This window comes from Phoxinus phoxinus, assembly GCF_949152265.1.
Source record: "Phoxinus phoxinus genome assembly, chromosome: 11".
NCBI lineage: Eukaryota > Metazoa > Chordata > Actinopteri > Cypriniformes > Leuciscidae > Phoxinus > Phoxinus phoxinus.
This window is the reverse complement of record NC_136886.1, coordinates 27,691,828-27,718,536: the sequence shown is the minus strand read 5'-3', so window position 1 is coordinate 27,718,536 and position 26,709 is coordinate 27,691,828. Positions and strand designations below refer to the sequence as shown.

At 39.1% G+C, this 26,709-nt stretch overlaps 1 protein-coding gene across 5 annotated transcripts in view; it reads right to left on the bottom strand.

Moving 5' to 3' along the window:
• dock9b (dedicator of cytokinesis 9b) overlaps positions 1–26,709 on the bottom strand; it is a 98,217-nt gene that overhangs the window by 46,508 nt on the left and 25,000 nt on the right. For 4 of the 5 annotated variants that reach the window (XR_013799449.1, XM_079627241.1, XM_079627239.1 and 1 more), the window contains exons 2-4: positions 8,187–8,303; positions 5,211–5,300; positions 410–492 (exon numbers count right to left, since the gene is read on the bottom strand). Coding sequence is in view for 4 of the 5 variants with exons in the window: in XM_079627241.1 (XP_079483367.1) it covers positions 410–492; positions 5,211–5,300; positions 8,187–8,303 (290 nt within the window). In the remaining variant the exon portion in view is untranslated. Of the gene's footprint in view, positions 1–409; positions 493–5,210; positions 5,301–8,186; positions 8,304–12,335; positions 12,665–26,709 lie in introns of those variants that run through there. The other variant, XM_079627242.1, reaches the window with a different exon arrangement.

Genomic DNA, 26,709 nt, shown 5'->3' with positions numbered 1-26,709 from the left:
TTGAACACTATAGAAATCTATATTAGGGTGTATAATAGAAAGTTGATGTGCTTCTTTTTTTCAGAATGATATTTTGGAATGTAGAAAACTGCTTGTATGCAATTATTATTTCATATGGAAAATACCATATACCATATACATAAGAAGAGTCTTTACAAACCAAATTACTTTATACATAAACCTTTCGGAAAAAAACACAAAAAAACGCTAGAAATTTAATGTTTTATGATGCCTACTTTTTAGAACAGCCTACACGTCGGGTGCATGAATATAATACCTTAAAATCCTGCCTACATAGGCAGCTAACAAGGTTTTCAGATATAGATATGAAGTTTCAATGAAGACCGGCTGTACTTCAAATAACGATCTCTGTTACTTTCCACCTTTCCATCAGTCTTATGGTCCTTACTTTGGAAGTTGGCGGAAGTCTCCAGAATAATCCTCGTATTTGTAGTTCACCACATGCCAATCAGAGTTGTAGGTCTTGATGCACTAGAAAAAAGAAACAGAAAAAATAAATCAAAACATGTCTGTCTTCTGGCATATGGAAAGCAAATAAACACATATACCAGCACGCACGTACACACACACACACACACACACACACACACACACACACACACACACACACACACACACACACACACACACACACACACACACGTAAAGACCCCAAATCCCACAAAGGCTAATACTTTTCCCGTAATCCAATAAGTATCATGTTTTCCATATCAATCTGTGGCAACAGCTTTTTAGAAAATAATTTCCTCACTGGGCGGCACTGCCTGTATCCCAGTGCTAATCACTGGCAAAGCTGTCACCACACCGCACCACAAACAGACACTAATATCCTCTGGGCATTACATTACAGCAGATTCAATTCTATTTGCTTTGTTGGCAAGGCAATCATTTAGTCCTCAGCAGTTCTTAAAGGGATAAGATGAAACTAAAAGCCTCTAAAACCCAAAACGGCTTTCTCACTTTTATTTTCAAATCCAATTAATGCAGAGAAAGAGGAAGTGAGTGAGACAGTAGATGAGTTGACAAAGTAAATTTAAGACCATTCGGAACTGCAGTAAGCATTCAAGTGTTGATTCTAAAACTAAATGTTTCTGTACTTCATCTGTAGCATTTCTGTTTCCGTTAGGGTAAAAAAGAAATATAATACAATAAAAATATAGTTAAATATAATAATAAAAATAGACAAACTGTGAATAAGAACATGTTTTTTATATTATCTGGACAAAAGGTGAGTGATGACCATGCAGGGTTTTTGAGTATTGTTGTGCGGTTGACGATAATAGGATGTTTTTAATCCCATTTTATCGCTGGCCAGGCAAATCTGAGTCATCATTTATGTTCATACTGTTGCGCCAGTTTATTTTTTGGGGGTACCATCTTAAAATGAGGGGGCCACAATATATTACATACAATACAATATAAGTGGCTACGGTACTGCATAGCACAAATGGGACAAGTTATGTTTAATATGAATAGAGCAACAGTAATAGTGATGCTTGACTATCATTTGGTATATTTAAGCTGTTGTTGTTTTTTAAACTAAAACAAAAAAGCATTGAGACAACTAAACCACCAGCACTGATGATTTATGACATAACAAAACAAAACTGATTAAAAAAATAAAGTTCTTGGGTAGCTCATCTTGTTTGGCTTCCTCTGTGGATCAGACTTAATTACAACTCTTACAAAACAAAATTATGTTTACTCAGTGTTTCAATTGAACATATTTTACGTCAGAAGAAGTTGCTTCCAAGAACGTGTTTGCAAGTTTACCACAGCAATGCTACAGAATGAATGTTGTTCTGGAGTGGACATGTGCGCTTGACTAATGGTCAGGGCAGATGTTTTGATTTGTGAAAAGCTGGAAAACTGCCTGGCTCTGGCCCAGCTGCCCTTGATGATGTCACTGAGCTCTTTAGTGGGAGGAAGTATCGTTTTACGCTCTCCGCTGTCGACGCCCAGTGCCTGTGATATACACACAAGCCTTGACCCAGACCTCACACACATGTACGTTTTTTCAAACACAAATGCATATAGAAGAATTATTGAAGATGCACTAATATACATTGGCTTGAGGAACCTCTCGGAATCTGTTTTGTCCTGTTTCACCATTTTATTCAATGACAATTCCTGTTTTATTAACCTTACTTCACAATGCAGAAGTAAGCTATTTTCTGTGAATGTGTGAGATTTTCAATTCAAATGGGTAAATAACTAAAAGAATAATGAAGTGCAGTAAACTGTCAAATATTTGCGCTACAACCCAGTGTTTATAATTACAAAATATTAAAATAATATGATAAGAAATACTAGTTTGCAATATCAAGCAACAAATGGCCACACCAGGTCTTATGTTAAAAATAAGGTGGACAAATCTCTCTGGTTTTAGTTGTATCTAAAGCCATAGTCCTTCCAATATGATTATTAATAGCCTAAGGTAAAGATGTTGTGCATTGTATATGAGGGCTTATGGCAGTTGTTCCCAATTCAGGTCCCGGGCCGGATCAAATCATCACCTTGTTAAAAGAATGCTCCATGAACTGAGCTCCTTTCCGATTGATAAGGTCTCTACATAGTGTTCACTGCTCCCTAGGACCAGATTTGGGAACCACTGGCTTAAAGCAAGACACCACAGGTGAATATGTAAAAAAAAAAAAGACATATCAGATAACCGATATCACCATTCTTCCCCATTGATTGATTGCATTAAGAAATGCAAATGTTTTAATTGTGTTTACATAATAAATGTGTGTGTACTGTGTATAATTATTTTGTATATATAAATACACACACGTTCATGTATGCATTTAAGAAAAATGTGTTATTTATATATAAATATGTATAATTTATATATAATATAAATGATATATAAATCTATATACAGTATATACATGCAAATATTTCTATATATATACAAGCATGTGTGTGTATTTATATATATAAAATAATTATACACAATACACACACATTTATTATGTAAACACAAACCTTTATTTTGGATTCGATTAATCGCGATTAATCGCTTACAGTCCTAATTAAAAGTGTTCTACAGGTAAATATGCAAATGAGGCATTATCTAAATACATACAGTATGCACTCATTTGCATACATTTCCAGAACAGAAACCTGAACATTAAATAAAACCAGGTTCAAATTTCTAATTTCAATTTGTTGACATATAAGAGTCAAAGCTTTACAGAGGGGGTTTTTGTATAAAGTTCTGTCATGAAACTATACATGGCGCAGGCTGATGGGTCCTGAACTCAATCTGCTTGCAATCACATCATACTCTATTGGGCGCAGCTGATTGGTTCCTGCTGTATCAGTAGCCAATAACCTCGCTGCTCAACCTTCAAATACTGGTCAGCCTTTTATGTAGCATACGCAGCGTGCTTTCAGAAACCCTCCACCTCCCCCAGCTCCACCTGTATAGATCTGCTAATTCATGTATGCTATATTGTGCATCAGCTTTTGCATCAGTCTTACTTGCTCACAGCAGTGTGCTGTGCTGTGAATGTATTTGCAGTGGCAAATCCTGTACTTGTTCTGCAGCAGCGCAGCAGATCTATTCTGCCAAGACTAAACATATCCAGCAGCCAGCAGCCATATCACCCTGTAGCCCAAGACTGGTTGCCCACTGAAGCTAAGCAGGGCTGAGCCTGGTTAGTACCTGGATTGGAGACCTCCTGAGAAAAACCAGGTTGCTGCTGGAAGGGGTGTTAGTGAGGCCAGTAGGGGGTGCTCACACTGTGGTCTGTGTGGGTCCTAACGCCCCAGTATAGTGACAGGCACACTATACTGTCAAAGAGCACCGTCCTTCGGATGAGACGTAAAACCGAGGTCCTGACTCTCTGTGGTCTTTAAAAATCCCATGGCACTTCTCGTAATGAGTAGGGGTGTAACCCCGGTGTCCTGGCCACATTCCACCGGCATTGGCCCCCTAATAATCCCCATCCACTGAATTAGCTCTATCACTCTCTCTCCTCGTCACCTATAGCTGGTGTGTGGTGAGCGCACTGGCGCCGTTGTACTGTGGCTGCCGTCGCATCATCCAAGTGGATGCTGCACACTGGTGGTGGTTGAGGAGAGACCCCCTGATATGATTTTAAAGCGCTTTGGGTGTACAGTAGTACATATGAAAGCGCTATATAAATGCCTCATTCTATTCTATATCCACAATGTTATATCCATTACCATGCCAAACACTCTGAGACGTGTCATGGCAGAACTCTATTTATCACTCAGCCAGAAGAAAACATAAATGGTCAGGAATAAAATGTAGTATAAAATCAGTCAAATTATATATGAATAACCCCCCTCTGTAAAAATAAAACATGAGAATATGTCAGGGAATAAAACTGTAAAGTTTGGTCTATGTAAGTGTTAAGTGGAGATTTCTAGCTTGCATGAGAAAAAATGGCCTTTAAAGATATATTTTGTAAATGAAACCTACAGACATAAATACATGCATATAAAAAGAGTAATAAAGTATATTTTAGATGTTTTCTTTCCACTAGTCTGAAACAACACATTATGGAAAGCCATATAGAAATAAAAAAAATGACCAGTGCATGAAAAAAAACTGTTTTTGCATGTAGTGTCTTGCCTTACACTGCTATTCAGGTTAACCAGACACCAAATGCACTTAAATATTTAAATTAAGTCATGATTATTCTTAGAAGATAAAGCATGTCTCCTTTTAATGTAAATTATGCTTAGCACTAGGCTTAGATTCCACCTTATTTTCAAAGCTCAGCGCTATTTCCCTAACACAACTGACTTTGAACTATTCCCGCCTATGTTTGTGTGCATTTTTGATCTTGACAGCAGTATTTCGTCAAACGATGATCAACTGCAAGAGAAGAGAACCGTAACCGGGCATATATCCAGACACGTGGTCAAGTGCATGTTTAAGAGATGATTCAGGTTCATTGGGTGGTGAAGTCTCAGTAAAGTGTACCAGATTGTGGTATTCTAATGCATCCTCTCAGAACTCACCTTTAAATAGTGGAATGTAAATAGTAGCATACAAATAGCATTTAACTAGGCAAGTTTTGGGAGTGTTTGCAACATGATTTGTATAATTCCTTAATTGAGCTAAAACAATACAGACAATGTACAAATAAACAACGCTATCAGAATGTAATTCATCCTCTTTTTTTTGCTCAGAGTTTATGTTGAGCTCTTACCTCCTGGACTAGCAGGCTGCTGGCTCTCTTTTCTGCCCCATCTGGAACTGAAGAGTACAGTGTTCTGCCCTGACGCTTCAAAATGGAGATCTATGCAGAAACATGTGCAAACGTTTCAGATATGAAATAAAGACAAGCACATGGACACGCATAAAGAAAGATTTGTCAATGTAAATCTGGCCATTTCTTGCAGCAACAAAATGAATCATGTTGGACTACAAACAAAAGAGAGGTTTAAATCTTAACAATGGACTAAGAGGATTTTGGAACACTGAAAAAAGTTAAACGACTTTCATTTATTTCAAATTAATTTCTTTATTGGTCTGATTGAAAATCATTGTTTCCGTGTTTTTACTGTAGACTATCTGTTTTGTTCAGTTTGTCTAAAAGCAAATAACCCTCTGCCACTGAAAACAAAAAAGTGTTTAAATAGGATTTTCTCTTAACACCAGGAATATTGATCGGCACAACACATACTGGCTAACTTTACTGACTACACATTGTAGTTGTTATACATTTTTCAGGTTTTTTTGTGTTTTTTGGGGGGGGGGGGTGATTGCTTGTTAGTTAATAACAGAAAATTGAATGCATATTTTGAAAAGACAATAAACAATCAAAATACACAATAAAAAGTAGCCTAAGCTAAATTAAACATTGATGAACAAAATGTGACAATTCTACTTTCTGTAACGCAGTGTTTCAGTCAAATAAGCTCAACTAAAAGACGCTTATAACAAACAAAAGCAAAACCACGTAGGGAGACGGGGAAAAACAGAGTAAATCCAATCTCAGCCCAAGGCAGGCAAAAAAAAAAAGCTGAAAAATTCACACACATCCACAAAAGGCAACACCACACCACTGAACAAGAAACACTGGGGTATACACAAGATGACGACAGGCTAACTAGGAAGAGGTGGGGGTAATCAATCACTATGGCAACATCCAAGGGTAAAGAAAAGCAGGAAATAAATAAAAAAACGGACGTGAACACTGGGAACGATGGGAAGAGAAAATACACTTCAAAATAAAAGTTCAAATAGCAAAAACAAGAAACAAAAAAACGGGGAATATATCTTTTTTTTTTTTTACTATAGCTAATTTTTTACATACTGAAATTAAGTTTTTAAAAAACCTATCAATTAATATATAGACTTACAGTAAGTAATATTTTAGCTTATGTCTAAAGAATATATTGATTAAGTATGGTCTTCATAATAAATTAGCTTTTTTACTTTGAATGTTTTTGTCTTTGGTGAAAAATATTTTTTGATTAGTATTAAAATTGAATACTAAATAATACTATTAAAATAAAAATGTAAGATTTGAACCAAACCAATAAATTTGGCAGTAAACATTTTTTTTTTAAGTTGGTCAAAAATATATATATTTTTTTTTTTTGTGTGGATATGGAGTGATTTCAAATAACTAGAATATACCGTTGGAGTTCCGGTCATGTCTCTGGCTTTATCATTATACAGAGGCTCAGATGTGTCTTTCTAGGACACATCGTCTCAGTCTGCATTCATACTCCAGCACATGTGAATGCCTTTGTGTTCATAGAGCCTGAGGCCTGATGTGAAACCAACATTGAACATGAAGCTAAATTGCCCATAGCTGTACAGCCATAGGTTTTACATGAAGGGCTGCTCTCATTATAACCAGCTTGAATGCTTGTGGTGCCTCTAATATGAACTGGAAAAACATAAATAATCAAACTATGCTTTCAATGAATCATTATATTGGTTACGATTATTAACCATATTCATAAACACTGCATTGTATGGCAGCGTGACTGTGAGTGTGAGTGTGAGTGTGTGAAAGACACATGAAAGTCCTAGAAAGACACATCTGAGCCTCTGTATAATGATAAAGCCAGAGACATGACCGGAACTCCAACGGTATATTCTAGTTATTTGAAATCACTCCATATCCACACAAAAAAAAAAAATATATATATTTTTGACCAACTTAAAAAAAAAATGTTTACTGCCAAATTTATTGGTTTGGTTCAAATCTTACATTTTTATATCAAATCTTACATTTTTATAAGGCCAAAAATGTTCAGACAGGGAACTATTAAACTCTGGTGTATGTGGTATAATTTGGGAAGAGCTACAAGTTAATGTATAAAATATAATGTAAAACATTTTGCAATTAAAAAATACTAAAGATTTTTACTTAGGGGTGGTGGTAATGGACACCAAAAGGAAAATGGTTCAATAAAAATGCAGAGAGGTTTGTGCGCGTGTTAGGTTTATGCTTTAGGCTGAATGTGACAACACTGTATGTCATATAATATATTGAATGCCAGTCATAACATAGGCTACTTCTGCTTTGGCTTCGCAAAACTATTAGATTTTGGATTTGAGATTAGAATTTATAATTCGATTTATGGTCTAATTTCCTAACACTAATCTTAAAATTGAATTATTATTGTTTGGTTTCAGATAGCTGCATGGGCAGTTGTTTGCGGAACACCGTTTTTTCTGTTCCCCATAAAGCAAATCCCATAACAATGATCTCTCGCATACACACCCATTTCTAAAGGAAAACAAGTAGATGGTTCCATTCAGAGGAGCAGCTTGAGAAATCCCCTGAGACAATGTTACTGTAATGCTATTTGAGGGGTTGAATTATGGTTGTGATGGAAAAGCAGGCCCTCGTGAACACAGAAAGAACAGAGATGTATGACTAATGAGAAAACAAACTGAAGACACACCACTGAGAGACTGCGAAATCTAACATCTGCACAGGTTACTCATCACTCGGCTCTCAGAATGCTGAAAAATAACATTTCAGAGGAAATCACAGCATGGTTTCAGATAAGAAGAGAACAAAAAATACTGACAGAAATGAAACCTTACATGAGTCTCTAGCAGGGAGAAATGGAAAGAGATCAATTTAGGAATGGATCGTGATGGGAGAGCAGATGCTCTGAGAGCTGGATGTGTGCAGTAGACAAACAGACGTTCTTACCTGAAAGTCATCGATAGGAAACTGCAGCATGTCTCTGAGGACATCACTGAGTATCTGAGTTTTCCTCTGGACAAGTACACTCTCATAGTCCAACGGCTCGATCACTTTTGGTTTTACCTGGAGACAAACACACAGACGCACGCAGAAGTTCAACAGGAGCAAATTAGATGGAACAAATAAAAGTGTTCAGGACTTTCAAATCAATATATTGAAATCAGGACTTTAAATAAACCATGAATGACACAGGTTTATGGAAGGGTCATAATATTTGCGTTCGCTAAGTGACTGCAGATCCTCACACCGGTGTCTGGTGTGTTACCAGAAACATTCTGCTGAATTCAGACAAGACATTAACAGAGTCATGTACAATATTCAAACATTTTCTCCTGATGTAAGAGGGTTTACAAGCGTTTTCTTCGAGGAGGCAAGGGAGGTAATGTCTCCAAAACAATTATGAGAAAATAACCAACATCCATCTATTTATTCTCTTCACCACTTCTCCTTTAGGGTACAGTATAAATTAGGAAAGATTATAAACAGTACAAAAATACACACAGAATAGTAGGCTAATAAGAGTTCAAATAGTGTGTATATCACTCTATATCACAAATGACACTGTCACATAAAATTGAACCTGGAATTAATTAATGTAAATGAATGTACATTAAGCTACAAACCCAGAGAGGAGACGTATGCGTTGTATAGTATGAATATTGTTAGTGTAAATGAAATTCACAACTAATTTCCTGTGGCCTCGTGGGATAGTAAACTGTTCATAAGATGCGCATTTCAGAATCTCACCGAAAGTAGTAGGTCATCCGGGTACTATATAGTAGGCATATTTGGATGCAGGATTTGTCCTCTCATTTCAGAAGTCCACTGGGTACCACTGATTTGCATAGAATATTTTTACATTCCCTCATTTTACTCCTAGTTCTTCTGCTATTACGAATAATACAATATATATATTACTTCTCCTTATCACCTCACTGTGATGTTGCTGATTTCAAATACGTCAATCATGCATTCATTTGCTCATTCTTTCAAAATTGCAAAAGTTATAGTAGTATAATGAACATTGCTATCTACATTGCGATCAAGTTCGATTTGATTTATCACTACATCATCCCTTTAAGACATTCTGTTTGTCTTGTAAACTCTGGTGCATTATCCTCTAGCGTATAATCCTTTAATGCGATACTTAAAATGTGGTACAAAATTCCAAAATACCATATACAGTGTATGATGTGACAACATCAACAGGAACCAAAGGCAAACACAAATGTCTTTGTGCACAGATACTCTGTTCTGTTTGTTAGTGAGTAAGAGAGAGTTGTGAATGAGTATTGTGTTGAACTGTACCAGGCAGTTCACACACTGCTTCCCATAATCCACGCTATGATCCACGCCAACAGTCTACATCACCCAATAAAGACGGGTGAACAGGTCTCTGTTACAATGTCCATTGTGACATCATCGCTTCAGCACGGGACGGCAGGACTCTGACTCAGGCACTAACTGGCTGAGATATAAAGATGGAAACCTCTGGGGAGAAATATTTCCTGTCCAACACACACACACACACGCGCGGGCGCGCACACAGCTGTCTGCCATAACTATCTCTGATTTGTGTTCAAACAATAAAGTGAGCACATAACACAATATGCCTTTGATTTACAATAAACACTTTTAATATTCCGACGTTAATATCTGTCTTAATATACTCATTTGCAGACAATGCAATGAAAAAAAAAGTACCTGTAGACAATCAAGTGACATTCATTTAACAAACAGGGAAAAACCATCAGTCAAAAATGCACAAATTCAGCCAAACTCTACAATGACATGGAACATTTCCTGCTCATGAGATTAAATGATGGAATCTCAGATTTTTCCTTCTCAGAAAAACTATACAGCAGAGTTTCAAAAAAGAATGAAAACAACTACCGGTATGTGGTCAACAATGTCACATATTATGCTCAAGATACCAATGTTTGCAGCAGAATTTTCCCTCTAATTCACCCAAGAAATAAATATCTCAGATGTTCAAAACTAATGTATATATACAAAAAAATACTATGTAATGTAAGAATTTAATTACAAAAGACAATGTTAATACTTTAAAGGAACATATTTGAGGTCACCATGAAGTCTTTTTTTTTTAATCCTGTGGTTCTAATGTGTGTGTGTGTGTGTGTGTGTGTGTGTGTGTGTGTGTGTGTGTGTGTGTGTGTGTGTGTGTGTGTGTGTGTGTGTGTGTGTGTGTGTGTGTGTGTGTGTGTGTGGAGGATTTCTTGGCCGTAATCCATTTATCGCGTGCGTTGATGGGGACTCCCTGCTGAGGAATGCGCTGGAACTACACTATTACGTTGCTTCCATAAATTCATATAAAGCACATTACAGAAACCCGTTAAACATCACATCACATCACATACACATCACATACAATTTATCAGCTCTGTTCTACCAATCAGTCAACTCATAATCTCTAGTCAGGTGAACATTTCACATTAGTTTGAAGCATATTTACGTTTCATTTATGTCATGTTTTCATCATTCGGAATAAAGTGTTTTAGTCTGACACTTTCTATGGCTTTAAAAAAATAATCAATATTCTGGCAACACAAGCAGCCAATGTGCCAGTCTGAACGTCAACCTCAATTCCCACGTCACTCAGCACAGCCAACACAAACACTTACTAATGAATACAACATGATACTAATTAGGAACTTGCCAAGGCTAGGCACGGTCATTTAAACACTCGCACACTCTTTTACACACACACACACACACACACACACACACACACACACACACACACACACACACACACACACACACACACACACACACACACACACACACACACACACACACACACACACACACACACACACACACACAGCATTTGGAAGAAGCTGATGCTTCTTTGTGAAGAACATCCTGACAAACTTCTGGCACACTCATTTGCACACACACACACACACACACACACATGTTTATGTGTGCAGGACTGCAGAAATGTGTTGTGTCAAATGTCAAGCTGGAACTGCAAAGGAAGAGGAGGGGAAAGGGAATCTCATTAAACTGTCTCCCTCCCTTCGGGCCGAAGGAGGATCTTAAGGTAGAAGCAGACGGCCCTCGCTGTTTAACTGGGCTGTAAATCCTTGTGCTCTTGCTCTGATTTGCCACAGACACATGAGCACACACTATTGTATATAGACACAGACAAACACACACAGCTTCATTCTGCAAATCAATAAATCAGCAAAAGTTTTTGAAGCGAAGCTTTGCGAGCTGATCTGAGCAACACAGTAAAGAGGGAGTGCGGCCCGCCAACACAGGTGCAACAACTCAAAAACCATACGGAAACAACAGTGTGCATTAAGAAAATCAAGCTTTTTATACATTTATTTTAATCAACTAATTAAGTACATTTTCCTACCCAAATTCCCATCATCATACTGCAAAAAAAGTATTATTATATATTTATTATATTTATAAAATGACTAAATTTAGCATTTAAGCATTTAAACATTATGGTATCATTTATTTTTCCTAATGCAGATTTAAATAAAAGACATTGTGTTAGAGTATTTGTTTTTGTTTTTCCTTTTAGAATAATGGGATTACTAACCAACTCTAAAGTAAATTGTCCAGAATACAGTATTTACCGTAATCACAGTCTGTTTTACAGTAATACGAATTTAGAGGGGAAATATGCATGTGCTTAATTAAAAATAATGGAAATTAATGAATAATGAATATCTTAAATCATCTACCTTAACTTTCCTTATTTAAAATATAACTCCTCGCCTTGATTTTGGGGTGAAATTCTGCCACAGTTCTCCTGGAATTCTGCAAGATTCGCTCTGTTCTACAGTATTGTACAGTTGCATAGCCACTATGTTACTGTACAGTATGTCCTACGAAGTCTGACCAACTAGCAGTTAGTCAAGGGTTAATCAGTTTTACTTTTTGGATTCAAATTAGACCAATCTACTTTTTTTCTGTAACTGTAATAAAAAAGTTATGACCAGTCCTTAAGGAAAATATTAGATGTATAACTTCTCAGACTAGACTAACCGACCACAGAAGTACTAGACTTAGATGTTCCTTGTGCTTTAAATGGTCACATAAGAGACTTACCCCTACGGGCGCTGCTATTTCCCCCTCTACCTCCATCTCCCCCAGACTCCTGCCCTGCTGAGGTGTTTCACACACTGCATCTTTACGGGCGGCTCGTCCAGCCCTGCCCTGCATGATCCACAACACGCTCCCTCCAGAAAAACTGAGCTCAAATCAACTTCACTCGCAGAATTAAAAAAACAGCCTCTGTCTCGCACAGGATTGAGAGGCAAACTAACACTAGAGCTCTGCAACAGCCCGAGGGTATTCTCCGTTCTCTGCTGCTCTCCCTCCGGCTGAGTCTCTCTTTATGTTCTTCCACTCTTCTCTGTTTCTGAACTTTACCATGTGGAGTTCTCAAGAGTGTTTTCCTCTATCAGTTCAGGCCCTCCCTCCCTCTCTCTCTCATTCTCTCACTCTCTCTTTTCCCTGTGGGAAGCAAAGACCACTCCTTCACACAGCTGTTCTGGTGTGGGGGAGTGTGTGTGTGTGTATGTCCATGTCCACTATTGTATTGTCATGCTCATCTGTCCTCCCTCTGCACTGGAACAGAGGTCTGAATTGTCTGTGTCACCTGTCAGAGAGCAACACTCAAAGGCTAGCCCATGAGGGAATTCTGAATAGAACAAATAAAGAGACAAAAAGTCTCAAATAAAAGAGACAAAAATATCCCAATCTATTACAGTTTTCACCATACACAGAGTAAGGAAACGTAGCCTACTATTAACTATTTAACAGATTTTTACCATATAGCATCTTTTACGATTACAATTACAAATCTTTTTTGCTCAGTTTTCCTTAAAGAGAAAGACTGTGAGATTTAAATGTGTATATTTACTAAAAGTAGTAGCCTAAGTAGGGGAGAGCCGGGACGATTGAAACGCGGGACGGATGAAACATTGAGATTTCCTTGAAAACCACTCACGTCATGTACATCAAATTTCGTCAGCACGTACAACACGCAATGCCTACCAGACCCGCAAAAACATTTCTTCTTTACGTCATGCCGTTTTGGAGTTAAAGCCGGAAAGCTGTTTTTGAGTGCAGTAAGTGAATTCTTTCGTGCGGTACTTTTTTTTGACTGACAAGTTGTATTTACTGTTTCATGTGCCATTGTAATGATAATATGGCAGGTGTATTAGTACTGTAACACACCCTTAAGTGTGCAATTTCAGAGTTTTAACAGGTTTGAACAGCCTTAACAGCGGTTTTCCTATGACCAGGTTTAACTGGCAGGAGGCGCTGTTTCAACCGTCCCGACAGCGCCTCCCGCCAGTTAAACCTGGTCATAGGAAAACCGCTGTTAAGGCTATTCAACTAGTAAACACTCAATATGACTCAAGGAAGAAATGTAAGAAAATTAATTGTAAACGGATTTGTCTGTCTTCGTCAAAATAGCCTATTAGAAAGATTACACAAAATGCGCATAGGCTTATCGCCTATGCTTATTGGGCGATAGAACAAAAATGGTTAAAATAAACCTTTAAATTAAAATAAATTACCAAGTATGTTTGTAACAATATGTACATAAGTTACTTGTCAGCTGTTAATAAAAACAAGCATTAGATGAATAGTTGCCGTTTAAACTGTTACGTTTCATCCGTCCCTGTGTTGCAACCGATTATAACAAAGCACAACTACCGTTCAAAGTCAATTTTTACTTAAATCATTCTATATTTGTACCAAATAACATATACTAAGAGAACACATGTGAGTTGTTGATCACACACACAAAAAAAATCTATTTGTAACCTATTTGTAAAATTACGTTTATCTGAAAAGTGTTTCAACTGTCCGGCTCACCCCTACTCTACAGAGTACACTAGCATACTCATATAACCCCAAAACAAACAGAAATGGACTAAAAGCCACAAAACAACACAAGATTTTTTTATCTTGATCTCTGTGAAAACACAAAAATATCACCCTGCATCCATCTGTTTTTTTAATTCCATATATAGAACTTCAAAAGAAAAAATGGTCTCATATTATAAACAACTCATTTCCTCCAAAGTACATTCACACAGCAGGATAAGACACACAATTACAGATCCGCTTATCTGCACCAGTCCAGCACTCTGGCGTTCTCAGAAAAGGTCAGGCGATAGTCCGACACGGCGTACGATTAACATTCATTCATATTTAGAAACTAAGCAAGAGCACATGAGTACAAAAACACGATACCCTGAATTCGGAACCGCATACTACTCAGCAATACACACACACACACTTCCTGTTGTCACCTCTCAGGAGTCAAAGGTCATCCTTAGGAAGGGCAGGATATCAGAAAATAGTCCACAGAAATGTATTATTGTATTTCATATTTAAATAATTTATATGAATAATAATAATATATTTTCATTCCGATTTTCTGAACTCGCTGACATAATTCTAAGGTGTTCTAGAATGGTTGCCAGGACATTGCTGTGTTTGATAATGTGTTCTAAGTGTTTGTTACAGTGTTCCTAGGCAGCTACTAGGTCATCTCTTGCTGGTCCAAGTCGAAAGAGCCTATTCCAATGTCTTTGTGGCATTCTGATCCCTTGATATGGCAAAGATCCCTCCTTTAATTCAATTCTCAAACAATTCGTATCACTTCGAAATATACTACCCCTCGCGCACCTCAAGCTACAAAAGTCCTTAAAGGTACAATATGTAAGAATTTTGTAATAAAATATCCAAAAATCACTTGCACAGTGTGATATATTTCCTGCAGTTGTGTACTTACAATATCCCAAAAGTCTCCAAAGATTTTTTATTTCAGAGAAATTCCAATTTTAAATAATGGCCGGTCCCGGAAAAAAATGTCGCCTGTCAATGACGCAATATTCGCTCTATTCTCGGTTTCCGCTCATACTGCCGTAACCATGGCGACAGACGTGGACAACTGCGTAGTGCGTAACGTTTAGCGGCACGCTGTTCTTATTTCGTTCAAACATTATGGACCATGGCAAGCAGACTTTGGGACAAAAAAGGAGAACTAAACCGAGGATCCATATCAGCGTGGCGTTTTCGAGATGTCGAGTGCTCCACGCCCGTGACTAACTTGACAGAGCTTCACGAGTCACGACTTGACAGCGACACCGCTCTTGAACATTCTTTATTAGACTTTTATTAGGTTACCGACCCCTAGCGGCGAAAAAAAACTACATATTGTAGCTTTAAGGGGTAGGAAAAAATGAAATAGGAAAAAAAATGTGTCAGTAATTTTGTGATTCTCTGAGGGAATGCAAAAGGTCTAGTATGAAATAAGAGCAAAAATTATATTTCAATTCTTTGCTCGCAAAATGTTATTTCCCCTCAAAATGCAAAAAGTTTTACAAGCGAACACATAAGCATTAACATAATTTTTCTATCACCATGACCCTTTAAGGGCCCCAAAATAAATAAGCTGCACAATTTGAAGAATCATTCGCATCAGTCAAATGCTCTGAACAAACATATAATCCTCTGACAAGATCCGGGACACCATTAAAAATAAACCTGACACTGGGGTTTTTCTGAAGGCTGTACAGACGATGCTGTTAACATGCTGTTTAAACCTGACAAGCAAACATTCTTTTACTCTTCCTTTTGTCCTGTTGTCAGGAGCAGCTCAAGTGCGTGAAGTATGTAAGAAATTCAACAGGCATATGTATATTATTGTATCCAGAGTAGACAGCCGCATTGATCATAATGGGTTCTATTAGTTTTTTATGCAAAACTTGTGTCCGGTGTAGACAGGTGTCAGCCATTTAAAACCACTGAATGTCAGTGGGCGTGGCCTATGATGCAATGATGTAAAACTATCCATCAATGTCTTGCTCTAGAGCCAGTCTTATGCAAATGTTTTTGACAGAAGTGCTAATAAACAATATATTACTACTATTTCACTATGTGTAACGACACACCACCACAGAGTAGGGAGCAGAACCCAGGTGCAGGAGTTTATTGAAACAAATAGAGATCAAACACGTGAGTAACCTAAAGTATGTTTTTAAACAGTCTTTTGCTAGTGCAGGAAACATAAACAGTATGCGATACACCGATTGTGATGAGGATCACACAGGTAAGCATCACAGGTATATTCTTCTAAAAAAAAACAAGAACTTAGGATCTCAGTCTTTTAGTGAACTCAAGTAAACAAAACTCCAATCAAACTTTCAAGGAAATGGTTCTTCAAAAATCCATAAACAAAGTGTAACCCAGGTTACTAAAGATGGTTTTATTTTTTGAAATAGAAAATAAAGAGACTGACACTTATGTGAATGAACAGTTATTTTATTAAATATCTGTAAAGAAAAGAGAAAATAAGAATACATAAATTAGAGAAGAGTGATTTGATTTAATGAGACAGTGATTGGTCCTAATGAACGAATCAGAGTTGGCCGCCTTAGTGGGTGGAGTCATCGGAGTCGAGAGATGATGCAATCAGTGTTGCCAACTTAGCGCTTTTGTCGCTATATTTAGCGAGTATTCAGACCCCTCTAGCGACACATTTTCAAAAAAGCGACTAGCGACAAATCTAACGACTTTTTCTGGTGTTATTGGTGACTTTTGGCGACTCTCTGATGTGAAAGCAAATATCGTTTTCTCAACAGCGGGTGCTGCCGTGGGTCCCATCCGCGTCCCAAAGCACTCACAGGCGGCCCAGTCCTCGCGCAGCAGCCGCTCCCAGCTGCAGTCAGAGCAGGAGATGTTAACCCCTCCGCCACATGAATCGCGCATGTGCGGGATTCATGTACCAACTTAAGCCTTTGTTGCTATTTTTAGCGACTTTTCAGACCCCGACTTTTTTGCTTTCTCCCTGCCGTCACTCACTGTAGCTGCGTCTACCCTGTTCATCTGTTGAGCGCACGGCTGCTGACAGAGACGTGAATGAGCAGTGTTTTTCCACAGACTTATCACTTATCTGCTTTTCTTTGGGTTTTTATTTAAAGAATTTAGTTGGACCATTTTAAGTTCCTTTCTTTCTTGTGCTTATTACTTAATAGACTATCACTAATATCACAGAGCTTAGTTCATCCGGTTCCCGAACTCTCAATTCAGATAATTTTCCACATATGCCCATAGGCTAATTTTTTTTTTTTTTTTGTCATTCACTAGACCTATATCATAGTCGTTCTAGCCTATTGTCTGACAAAAAAATATAGGCTATAGGAAATGAGAACAGCTTTATTTTTCATTTGGCTATATTATATTATATTACAATATATTAAATACAGTAGGCCTATGTGAGCATTAATTTAGAGAGAAAACACATTAGGCAAGCAGAACGCAAGTACGACGCGATGACGTCATGAATATGCTAATGACGTATGACGTCATCTAGCGACATTTAGCGACTTTTAGGTTAGCTACTTTCCTCTGAAAATAGTTGGCAACACTGGATGCAATGATCATTTTCCGAGAGAAGCACGTTAAGCACCGAAAGAGAAGCACTGAGCGCGATCTGAGAAGAGAAAGAGACTTGAGCGAGCTAGTAGTTTGTTTCGAGAGATTTAGAGATATAGAACATAAAGATTTTGAGAAATAGAAACAGAACTTGATACTGTGATTGATTTTGAGTAAAAGTGAAACTAGCTTTTTGTACGTGCATTCAAGTACGGGCCTAAAGCTGAAAGAGCTGCCGCGAACTTTTTATAATTGATATTGGAGTACTCTTGGTAAGTGAAGTTTTTGTTTTATTGTTATTACTAAGGTTCTTATGTATAAATATTCGATAAAATGTGTTCAAATGCCAGATATGCGTGTTATATTTAACTAAATGCATGTAAGAGTCAACCTTCTGAGAAAAAGGGAAAAGATTTCTTCATAAATTTGTTAAATAAGTGATAAAAAAAAGGGAGAAGTTATTTTTGATGATTTGTGAAATGTGAATCTATAGATTTTGTCGAATAACTGAGTTTGAGTAAACGGATGAGTGTGACGCACGTGTAAATTGAGCAGATGAGACCTAGCGCGTCATATGAAATACTGTTTTTATATATATATAAATGAGAAGTTAATGTGTTAATATTATATTAAAAGTGAAGTTGGAAACGTTAATAGTTGAATATATTGATATTAAGTGTGGTAATATGTGTATTTTTGAGAAAAGGTCCTAATTGTACTTTTGGCCTTGTTTTTCAAGGTTGGGTTTTTTCTTTCTTTTCTTTTTCCTTTCCCCCCCCCTTTGGGCTTTCCATTTCTTCTTTTTTTTTATATCCATTCGGGATTTTGTTTTGTTTTTTTTCTGCCATTTTCTATTTGCTGAGTTTGGATGCTGCTTTCTGGAACGAGGATCGAGGATCGGGGAAGCTACACGTGAGATGTCCCTGCTTCACTGCGAAAGTTCGAGAGTTGGTGCAAGCAGGAACTGGCGAGCCATGCCCAAATAAGGATCAGAACTGAGAATCGCACTGTGAACTGTGTGGTAGAGTCGAGTACATGGTTTCTTTTCCCATCCGACTGAACCGTGAGTTAATTTGAGTGTGCGGAAGAAGGATCTCGTGAAGGAACGTTGCACTGGAGCTGAGAACTAGTACAATCTCATATCACATTGAGATTTCTGTGAACACTGAGATAATTTGACACTGATTTATTTTCCTTATTTTTGTTATTTTGTTTCAATTTATATTGTGATTTTATTTCTTTTGAATTATTGATTGAGAGTTCATAATTTCTATTTTTGGGTAATAAGAGGAAACTGAAAGGTAACTTGAAAGGTTGAAATTGAAAAGAGTTACATTTTAAATCAGACCAAAAGAGAAAAGTATTCTTAATATAAATAAGACAAATTAGGAATAATTTAAATAACTAAAGAAACCAGATATCTTAATTATACCTAAATAAGTTAGTTAGGTAAAATTAGATTTAAAACTAAATAGACCGTATAAATTATAGTAGATAAAAATAGAGACTAATTAGGAAAGATAATAAGGATATAAATAAGAGTTTATTCATTTCTGGTTTATTTTCTTTTGTTGATGTGTTGAGTTTAATTTTATTGCTTTTTTGAACATTTTCTTTCGTTTTAATTGCTTGTTATTCCTTTTAAATACAAATTGCCAATTTTTCCAACTTAAACAGTGTGTCCCTGTGCTTCTTTGCTGCTAACACAGTCTCTTGAGCGAATTCTGGTCTTCTGATCGCTGGTCCATAGATTGAAGCAGTGTCTTCTTTCACGCCCCTCTGTGTCTTATACTGAGGAGGGTGAGGGTAACACACTTGCCACGACACGGGTTACAGAAAGTTGGCGAGCCAGCCAGGAGACTGTTGCTTAGCAACAAGGATAGTATTAGGAAACAAGCTAATTAGTAACCAAATTTTTCTCAGAAGCGTTGATCTTGCGTTTTGACAATGGAAATCATTGAGAGAGAGTGTGTGGACGTAGCAAATGCGCTTATTGTCAAAGGTCTCACGTTGACCGAAACAGATGATGAGCTGAGTACTTTCTTGCAAAGGTATGGCTCAGTTAAACGTAATTTGATAATTGACGATCAAACGTCTGAGTTCCATCAGCATGCCATTGTAGAATATGCTCACAGCTCTGCAATGCTGGACTTAGCGCCAATGTTACCCATAACTTTGGGAAGTCTTTCGAATCCAAGTGTCATGTTTCAAGTACGAGCTTTGGCTAGCGTCTGTAACCAGACGGCCAGTGAGAAACCTCTTTCAAATGTGTTTCAGGAGGAGTTAAATGAACTCCAGGAAGTTCACTCTACCAACTGTACTCCAGAGAGAGCGCGAAATGTGAGCTGTGATGATTCCAGTAAGACAGAAACAGTAGGAATGCGAGATTTAGAATTCAAAAACCCAATCAAGAGACAGACGGGCCCTATGGCCTTTCCAGAAACCACCGTTGATGGTGTTACAGTGACCACTCGTTCTGGTTTCCCCATAAATGTTGTAGACCCACCAGGTATTCAAAAGATGGTTGTAGAGCACATAGTGAAGTCAGCTGACGCTGCGATGTTACAGCAAACTTCAGTCCGTCTTAGGAATTTCTCAGGGAGGTGCCCGCGTCCTCCAAATGAACCTGACTTTGACACTTGGCGAGTAAGTGTAGAACTCCTGTTAAGTGATCCGGCTATTTCCGATTTGCAAAGAGTACGTAGGATCCTAGATAGCTTGTTGTCTCCTGCCGCAGACGTAATGAAGCACGTGCGACCTCCAGCTCTGCCTGCGGTGTACCTTGAGTTGCTAGAATCAGTGTATGGTTCCGTAGAGGATGGTGACGAACTGTTGGCCAAGTTTATGGGCACTTTACAGAACCAAGGTGAAAAGTCATCAGATTTCTTGCACCGGTTGCAAGTTCTTCTGAGTTCAACAATTAAGAGGGGAGGTATCGCGGAGAAAGATCATGATCGTTGTCTTTTGAAGCAGTTTATGAGGGGATGTTGGGATAATGGTCTCATTGACAGCCTTCAGTTAGGGAAGAGCGGAACCCAGCCACTCACTTTCGCCGAGTTGGTTGTGTTAATTCGAACAGAAGAGAATAAACGTACTTCCAAAGAAGAGAGAATGAAAAAACACCTTGGGTTGCCAAAACCTCCTGTTGGTTACCCGAAACCTCGAGCTGCCACCCAGCAAGTGTCAGTGTATTCTCATGAAACACCAAATGCTAGTAGTTCTGAAACAGATTCTCTAAGAAAGCAACTTGCAGAAGCTCAGGCTCAACTTGCTACTTTAGGTAGAAGTTCAGATCAGAAACGCCAGAACGGATGTTCTGAGAAAACAGAATTTGATGCTTTGAGAAAAGTAGTGGAAGAGTTGCGTGCTCAGATAGCCGCTATGCGAGTTTCCATGACTCAAGAAGCAAAACGTGAAGATTCAGATAGCTTAGAAGTCGCTAACCTACGACGACAGGTAGCTGAACTGCAAGCTCAGAATGTTGCTCAGAGAAATTTTAGAGATCACTCCCGTGTGACTGCTGGTTTGATAGAGACAGATACTGGTCGAGATGTTAGAAGGGCCCAACCAATGGCCAATCGGCCTCGTCCCGGATATTGTTTCCGATGCGGAGAGAACGGTCATTTGGCTGTTGCCTGTGATAATCCAGCAAACCCCTTGAGAGTTGAAGAAAAGCGTCGTAAGCTGAGAGAGCAGCAGGCCCAGTGGGACTCTCTGCACGGGAATTCTTCCTTGTCTTTAAACTAGGGGATGTCTCTGTAGCGGGGCATACAGAGACAAGGTGTAACTTTAACCGCCTTAAGTGTTATAGGCAAGCGGCCGTTGCGAGTAATCAGAATAGATCACCCTTAAAGAACCTGCCAGAGGGGTTAGTAGGAGTAAAGTGCACAGCGCATATTATCATTGGGGGTAAAGAAATTAGTTGTCTCCTAGACACAGGATCTCAGGTTACTACCATTCCCCAGTCGTTTTACGAGTCGCACCTGTCTGATCATCCGTTGAAGTCATTGGGAAACCTACTAGAGGTAGAAGGAGCCAATGGACAAGCAGTTCCGTATCTAGGGTACATAGAGTTGGTCTTGAAGTTTCCGAAAGAGTTTGTGGGTGCAGAAATTGAAATTCCTACCTTAGCTTTGGTAGTTCCGGACCTCAATAGTCTGTCGCAAGTTCTAGTAGGTACCAACTCCTTGGATGTGCTTTATGGTCACTGTATCAACGAGAAACAGAATAATCCTTGTTCGAATCTTCATGGGTATCAGGCAGTGCTTAAAGTCCTTGAAGCGAGATGGAGGCAAGCTAGCAGTGAACCATTAGGACATGTGAAATTGATGGGAGCTATCCCCGAGGTTGTGCCTGCCGGGAACACAGTAGTCTTGAATGGCTATGTTCAGCTTCGGGAACCTTGCTTAGAGAAATTGATAGCTCTTGAACCGCCTTCAACCCCAGCGTTCCGCGGTCTTTCGGTGGCGAGTTGTGTACACACTTTGCCATCCAGACGATCCTCTCAGCTGTCAGTTCTGCTTAAGAATGACACTCGGACTGATATAACAATTCCTCCTAAAGCTATACTTGCAGAGATTTACGCTGTAGAGGAAGTGATAGAGAGCACCAAGAGTTCTTGCGGAGTAGAGTCATCAGCACCTACCTCTGCCAACCTTACCTTTGACTTTGGAGATTCTCCTTTGCCTTCACATTGGAAAGAGCGAATTTCGAACCGGCTAAATTCCATGCCTGAAGTTTTCTCTTTGCATGATCTTGACTTTGGTTGTACTAGTCAAGTGAAGCACCAGATTAGATTGTCAGATGAGACACCCTTTAAGCATAGGGCGCGTCCAATTCACCCTCAAGACATTGATGCCGTTCGAAAGCATCTTCAGGAATTGATTTCTGCCGGAGTCATTCGCGAGTCCGAGTCTTCCTTTTCTTCGCCCATAGTGGTGGTCCGGAAGAAAGACGGTTCGGTTCGGCTCTGCATCGACTTTCGGAAGTTGAACTCTCAAACGATTAAGGATGCTTACGCGCTACCAAATCTAGAGGAGGTCTTTTCTGTGCTTACTGGTTCCAAATGGTTCTCGGTACTTGATCTGAAGTCTGGATTCTACCAGATCGAAATGGATGAAGCTGATAAGTGCAAGACTGCTTTCGTATGTCCCCTAGGCTTCTGGGAATTCAATAGGATGCCTCAGGGAATCACAAATGCGCCAAGTACATTCCAGAGGTTAATGGAGCGGTGTATGGGTGATCTTCACAGGAAGCAGGTCCTAGTTTTCATTGATGACTTGATTGTCTTTTCAAAGACTTTAGAAGAACATGAGTCGCGGTTAGTCCAGGTCCTAAACCGGCTTAAGGAGTACGGGTTGAAGCTAGCGCCTGAAAAATGCCGTTTCTTTCAGACATCAGTCAAGTATTTGGGGCATGTTGTCTCAAAGGACGGAGTTAAAACTGACCCGGCTAAGATTGAAGCCCTAAAAACTTGGCCGAGACCCACAAATTTAAAAGAGTTGAGAGCTTTCTTAGGCTTTGCGGGGTACTATAGAAGGTTTGTGCGTGACTACTCGAAAATGGTCAAGCCTCTCACGGGACTCACTGAAGGGTACCCTCCACTGCGCAGGGGCCGCAGTGGGAAACGAGAGGGGAGTGAGTATTTTAACACAAAAGAGCAGTTTGGTGATCGATGGACTGATGCATGTCAGAATGCGTTTGATGATGTTATTTCAAAGTTGACCTCTGCTCCTGTCCTGGGCTTTGCTGACCCCAGACTTCCGTATACGCTCCACACTGATGCTAGTACTACGGGGCTGGGTGCGGCATTGTACCAGGAGCAGGACGGGCAGATGCGAGTGGTAGCGTTCGCCAGTAGGGGATTGACAAAAAGTGAGGCGAAATATCCGGCACATAAGTTGGAATTTCTTGCATTGAAGTGGGCTGTCACAGCTAAGTTTAGTGATTATTTGTATGGTACAGACTTCACTGTTGTAACAGACAGTAATCCCTTGACGTACGTTTTAACATCTGCGAAACTTGATGCTACCAGCTACCGTTGGCTGTCTAGTTTGTCAACCTACACTTTCAAACTCCAATATAGGGCTGGGAGTCAGAATCAGGATGCGGACGGTCTTTCCCGGCGTCCACATGGTGAGCCTCTTGATGATTTGGTCTCTCAGAAAGAACGAGAAAGAATTGAGAAGTTTACACTTCATCACCTTGCAGATCCTGAAAACAAGTCTGATGTTCTCATGGCAGATGTAGTGAAAGCCATATGTGAAAGGCATCAGGTGATTAGTTTACCTGAAAGTCTCAGTTTGACACACCCTTCTATTACATTAGTTGAGTCTCTCGCTCATTGTGTTAATGCTTTGCCGAAGGAGTTGCAACATGAGACTGAGCATGGGTTGCCTGATCTTCCCAATCTCTCTGAGGCAGCATTGGCAGAATGGCAAGAGAAAGATTCAGAGCTCAAGGTGATAGTTGAGTGGATGAGAAATGGAACTAAGCCAGGTACCCTGAGGGGTCAGCCATCTGATTTAGCATTGTGGTTGAGAGAATGGAGTCGATTTGAGTTGAAGAACGGAGTGTTGTATAGGAAGAAGCAAGAGAACGGAGTCTCTCACTATCAGTTAGTGTTGCCAGTTGGACTAAGAGACATGGTGTTGCGTAGTCTTCACGATGATATGGGGCACTTGGGTATTGAGAGGACTTTAGACTTGGTGAGGTCCAGATTCTTTTGGCCAAGAATGTCCCAAGCCGTGGAGAAGAAGATCAAGACGTGTGAACGTTGCGTGCGTAGAAAAAGACCTCCAGACAGAGCCGCTCCCCTGGTTAACATTCAAACCAGTAGACCCTTGGAGTTGGTCTGTATGGACTTCTTGTCATTAGAGCCAGACCGCAGTAATACCAGTAACATATTGGTTATTACGGATCATTTCACGAAATACGCCGTAGCAGTACCGACCCAGAATCAAACGGCTCGTACAGTTGCGAAGAGTTTGTGGGAAAACTTCCTGGTACATTATGGGTTTCCCGAAAAGCTACATAGTGACCAAGGACCTGATTTTGAATCCCGTACAATAAAAGAGTTGTGTCATGTAGCGGGTATTCACAAGATTCGTACTACGCCTTATCACCCCAGGGGTAACCCGGTAGAGCGTTTTAACCGGACACTTCTCCAAATGTTGGGAACGCTAGAGAATGAGAAGAAGTCTAGGTGGAAGGAGTTTGTAAAGCCCTTGGTACATGCATACAATTGTACGCGTAATGATACAACAGGGTACGCTCCTTATGAGCTTATGTTTGGACGTCTTCCTCGGTTGCCTGTAGATTTAGCTTTTGGATTGCCAGCGGAATCTCCAGCTAAATCTCACTCTCAGTACGTTAAAGATTTGAAAGAACGGTTGCAAGAGAGCTATGAAATAGCTAAGAAGAATTCTGCTAAGATAGCAATGCGCAACAAGGGAAGGTTTGATAAACGTGTGGTTGATTCAACTTTGGAAGAGGGTGACCGAGTTCTTGTGCGCAATGTTAGGTTGCGAGGAAAGCACAAACTCGCAGACAAGTGGGAGCAAGGAGTGCAAGAAGTGGTTAGGAGAGCGGGCGATTTACCGGTGTACACTGTCCGACCAGTTGGGCAGAGTGGTCCCCTCAGGACATTACATCGTGACTTGTTGTTACCTTGTGGATTTTTGCAGCCGAGTCAACATGAGAAACAGCCTAAGCAAAGGGTTCGCAGGCCCAGAACTAGAGCCTGTGCAGATGATAATGATTCACAAGAGCCAGAATCTGAGTGTGAATATGAGTCTGACACTGATCAGGAACTGGCGAGCCATGCCCAAATAAGGATCAGAACTGAGAATCGCACTGTGAACTGTGTGGTAGAGTCGAGTACATGGTTTCTTTTCCCATCCGACTGAACCGTGAGTTAATTTGAGTGTGCGGAAGAAGGATCTCGTGAAGGAACGTTGCACTGGAGCTGAGAACTAGTACAATCTCATATCACATTGAGATTTCTGTGAACACTGAGATAATTTGACACTGATTTATTTTCCTTATTTTTGTTATTTTGTTTCAATTTATATTGTGATTTTATTTCTTTTGAATTATTGATTGAGAGTTCATAATTTCTATTTTTGGGTAATAAGAGGAAACTGAAAGGTAACTTGAAAGGTTGAAATTGAAAAGAGTTACATTTTAAATCAGACCAAAAGAGAAAAGTATTCTTAATATAAATAAGACAAATTAGGAATAACTCAAATAACTAAAGAAACCAGATATCTTAATTATACCTAAATAAGTTAGTTAGGTAAAATTAGATTTAAAACTAAATAGACCGTATAAATTATAGTAGATAAAAATAGAGACTAATTAGGAAAGATAATAAGGATATAAATAAGAGTTTATTCATTTCTGGTTTATTTTCTTTTGTTGATGTGTTGAGTTTAATTTTATTGCTTTTTTGAACATTTTCTTTCGTTTTAATTGCTTGTTATTCCTTTTAAATACAAATTGCCAATTTTTCCAACTTAAACAGTGTGTCCCTGTGCTTCTTTGCTGCTAACACAGTCTCTTGAGCGAATTCTGGTCTTCTGATCGCTGGTCCATAGATTGAAGCAGTGTCTTCTTTCACGCCCCTCTGTGTCTTATACTGAGGAGGGTGAGGGTAACACACTTGCCACGACACGGGTTACAAAAGGCATAGGTAAGGACTCATAGTACTTCAAATACAGACAACATAGTTGTCTGGAGCTAAAACCTGATTATGGTAATAGCCGTTAGATTTCTGACACATGGCCTGTGTCCGAAATTGCCCTCTATACCCTTAAATAGGGCACTATTTGAGGGGACAGCCATTTGCAGTGGTGTCCGAAACCCCAATGTGTCAATCCCACAATGCACCACAATAACGAGTGTACAACCGATGTACACTCAACAGTTAGAGAATACCCATAATGCACTGTGACGGGCATGCCTATACTGGAGCTGCCAGTTTGCTAAGTTTCAAATGCTTATTAAACGGCAATCACAAACT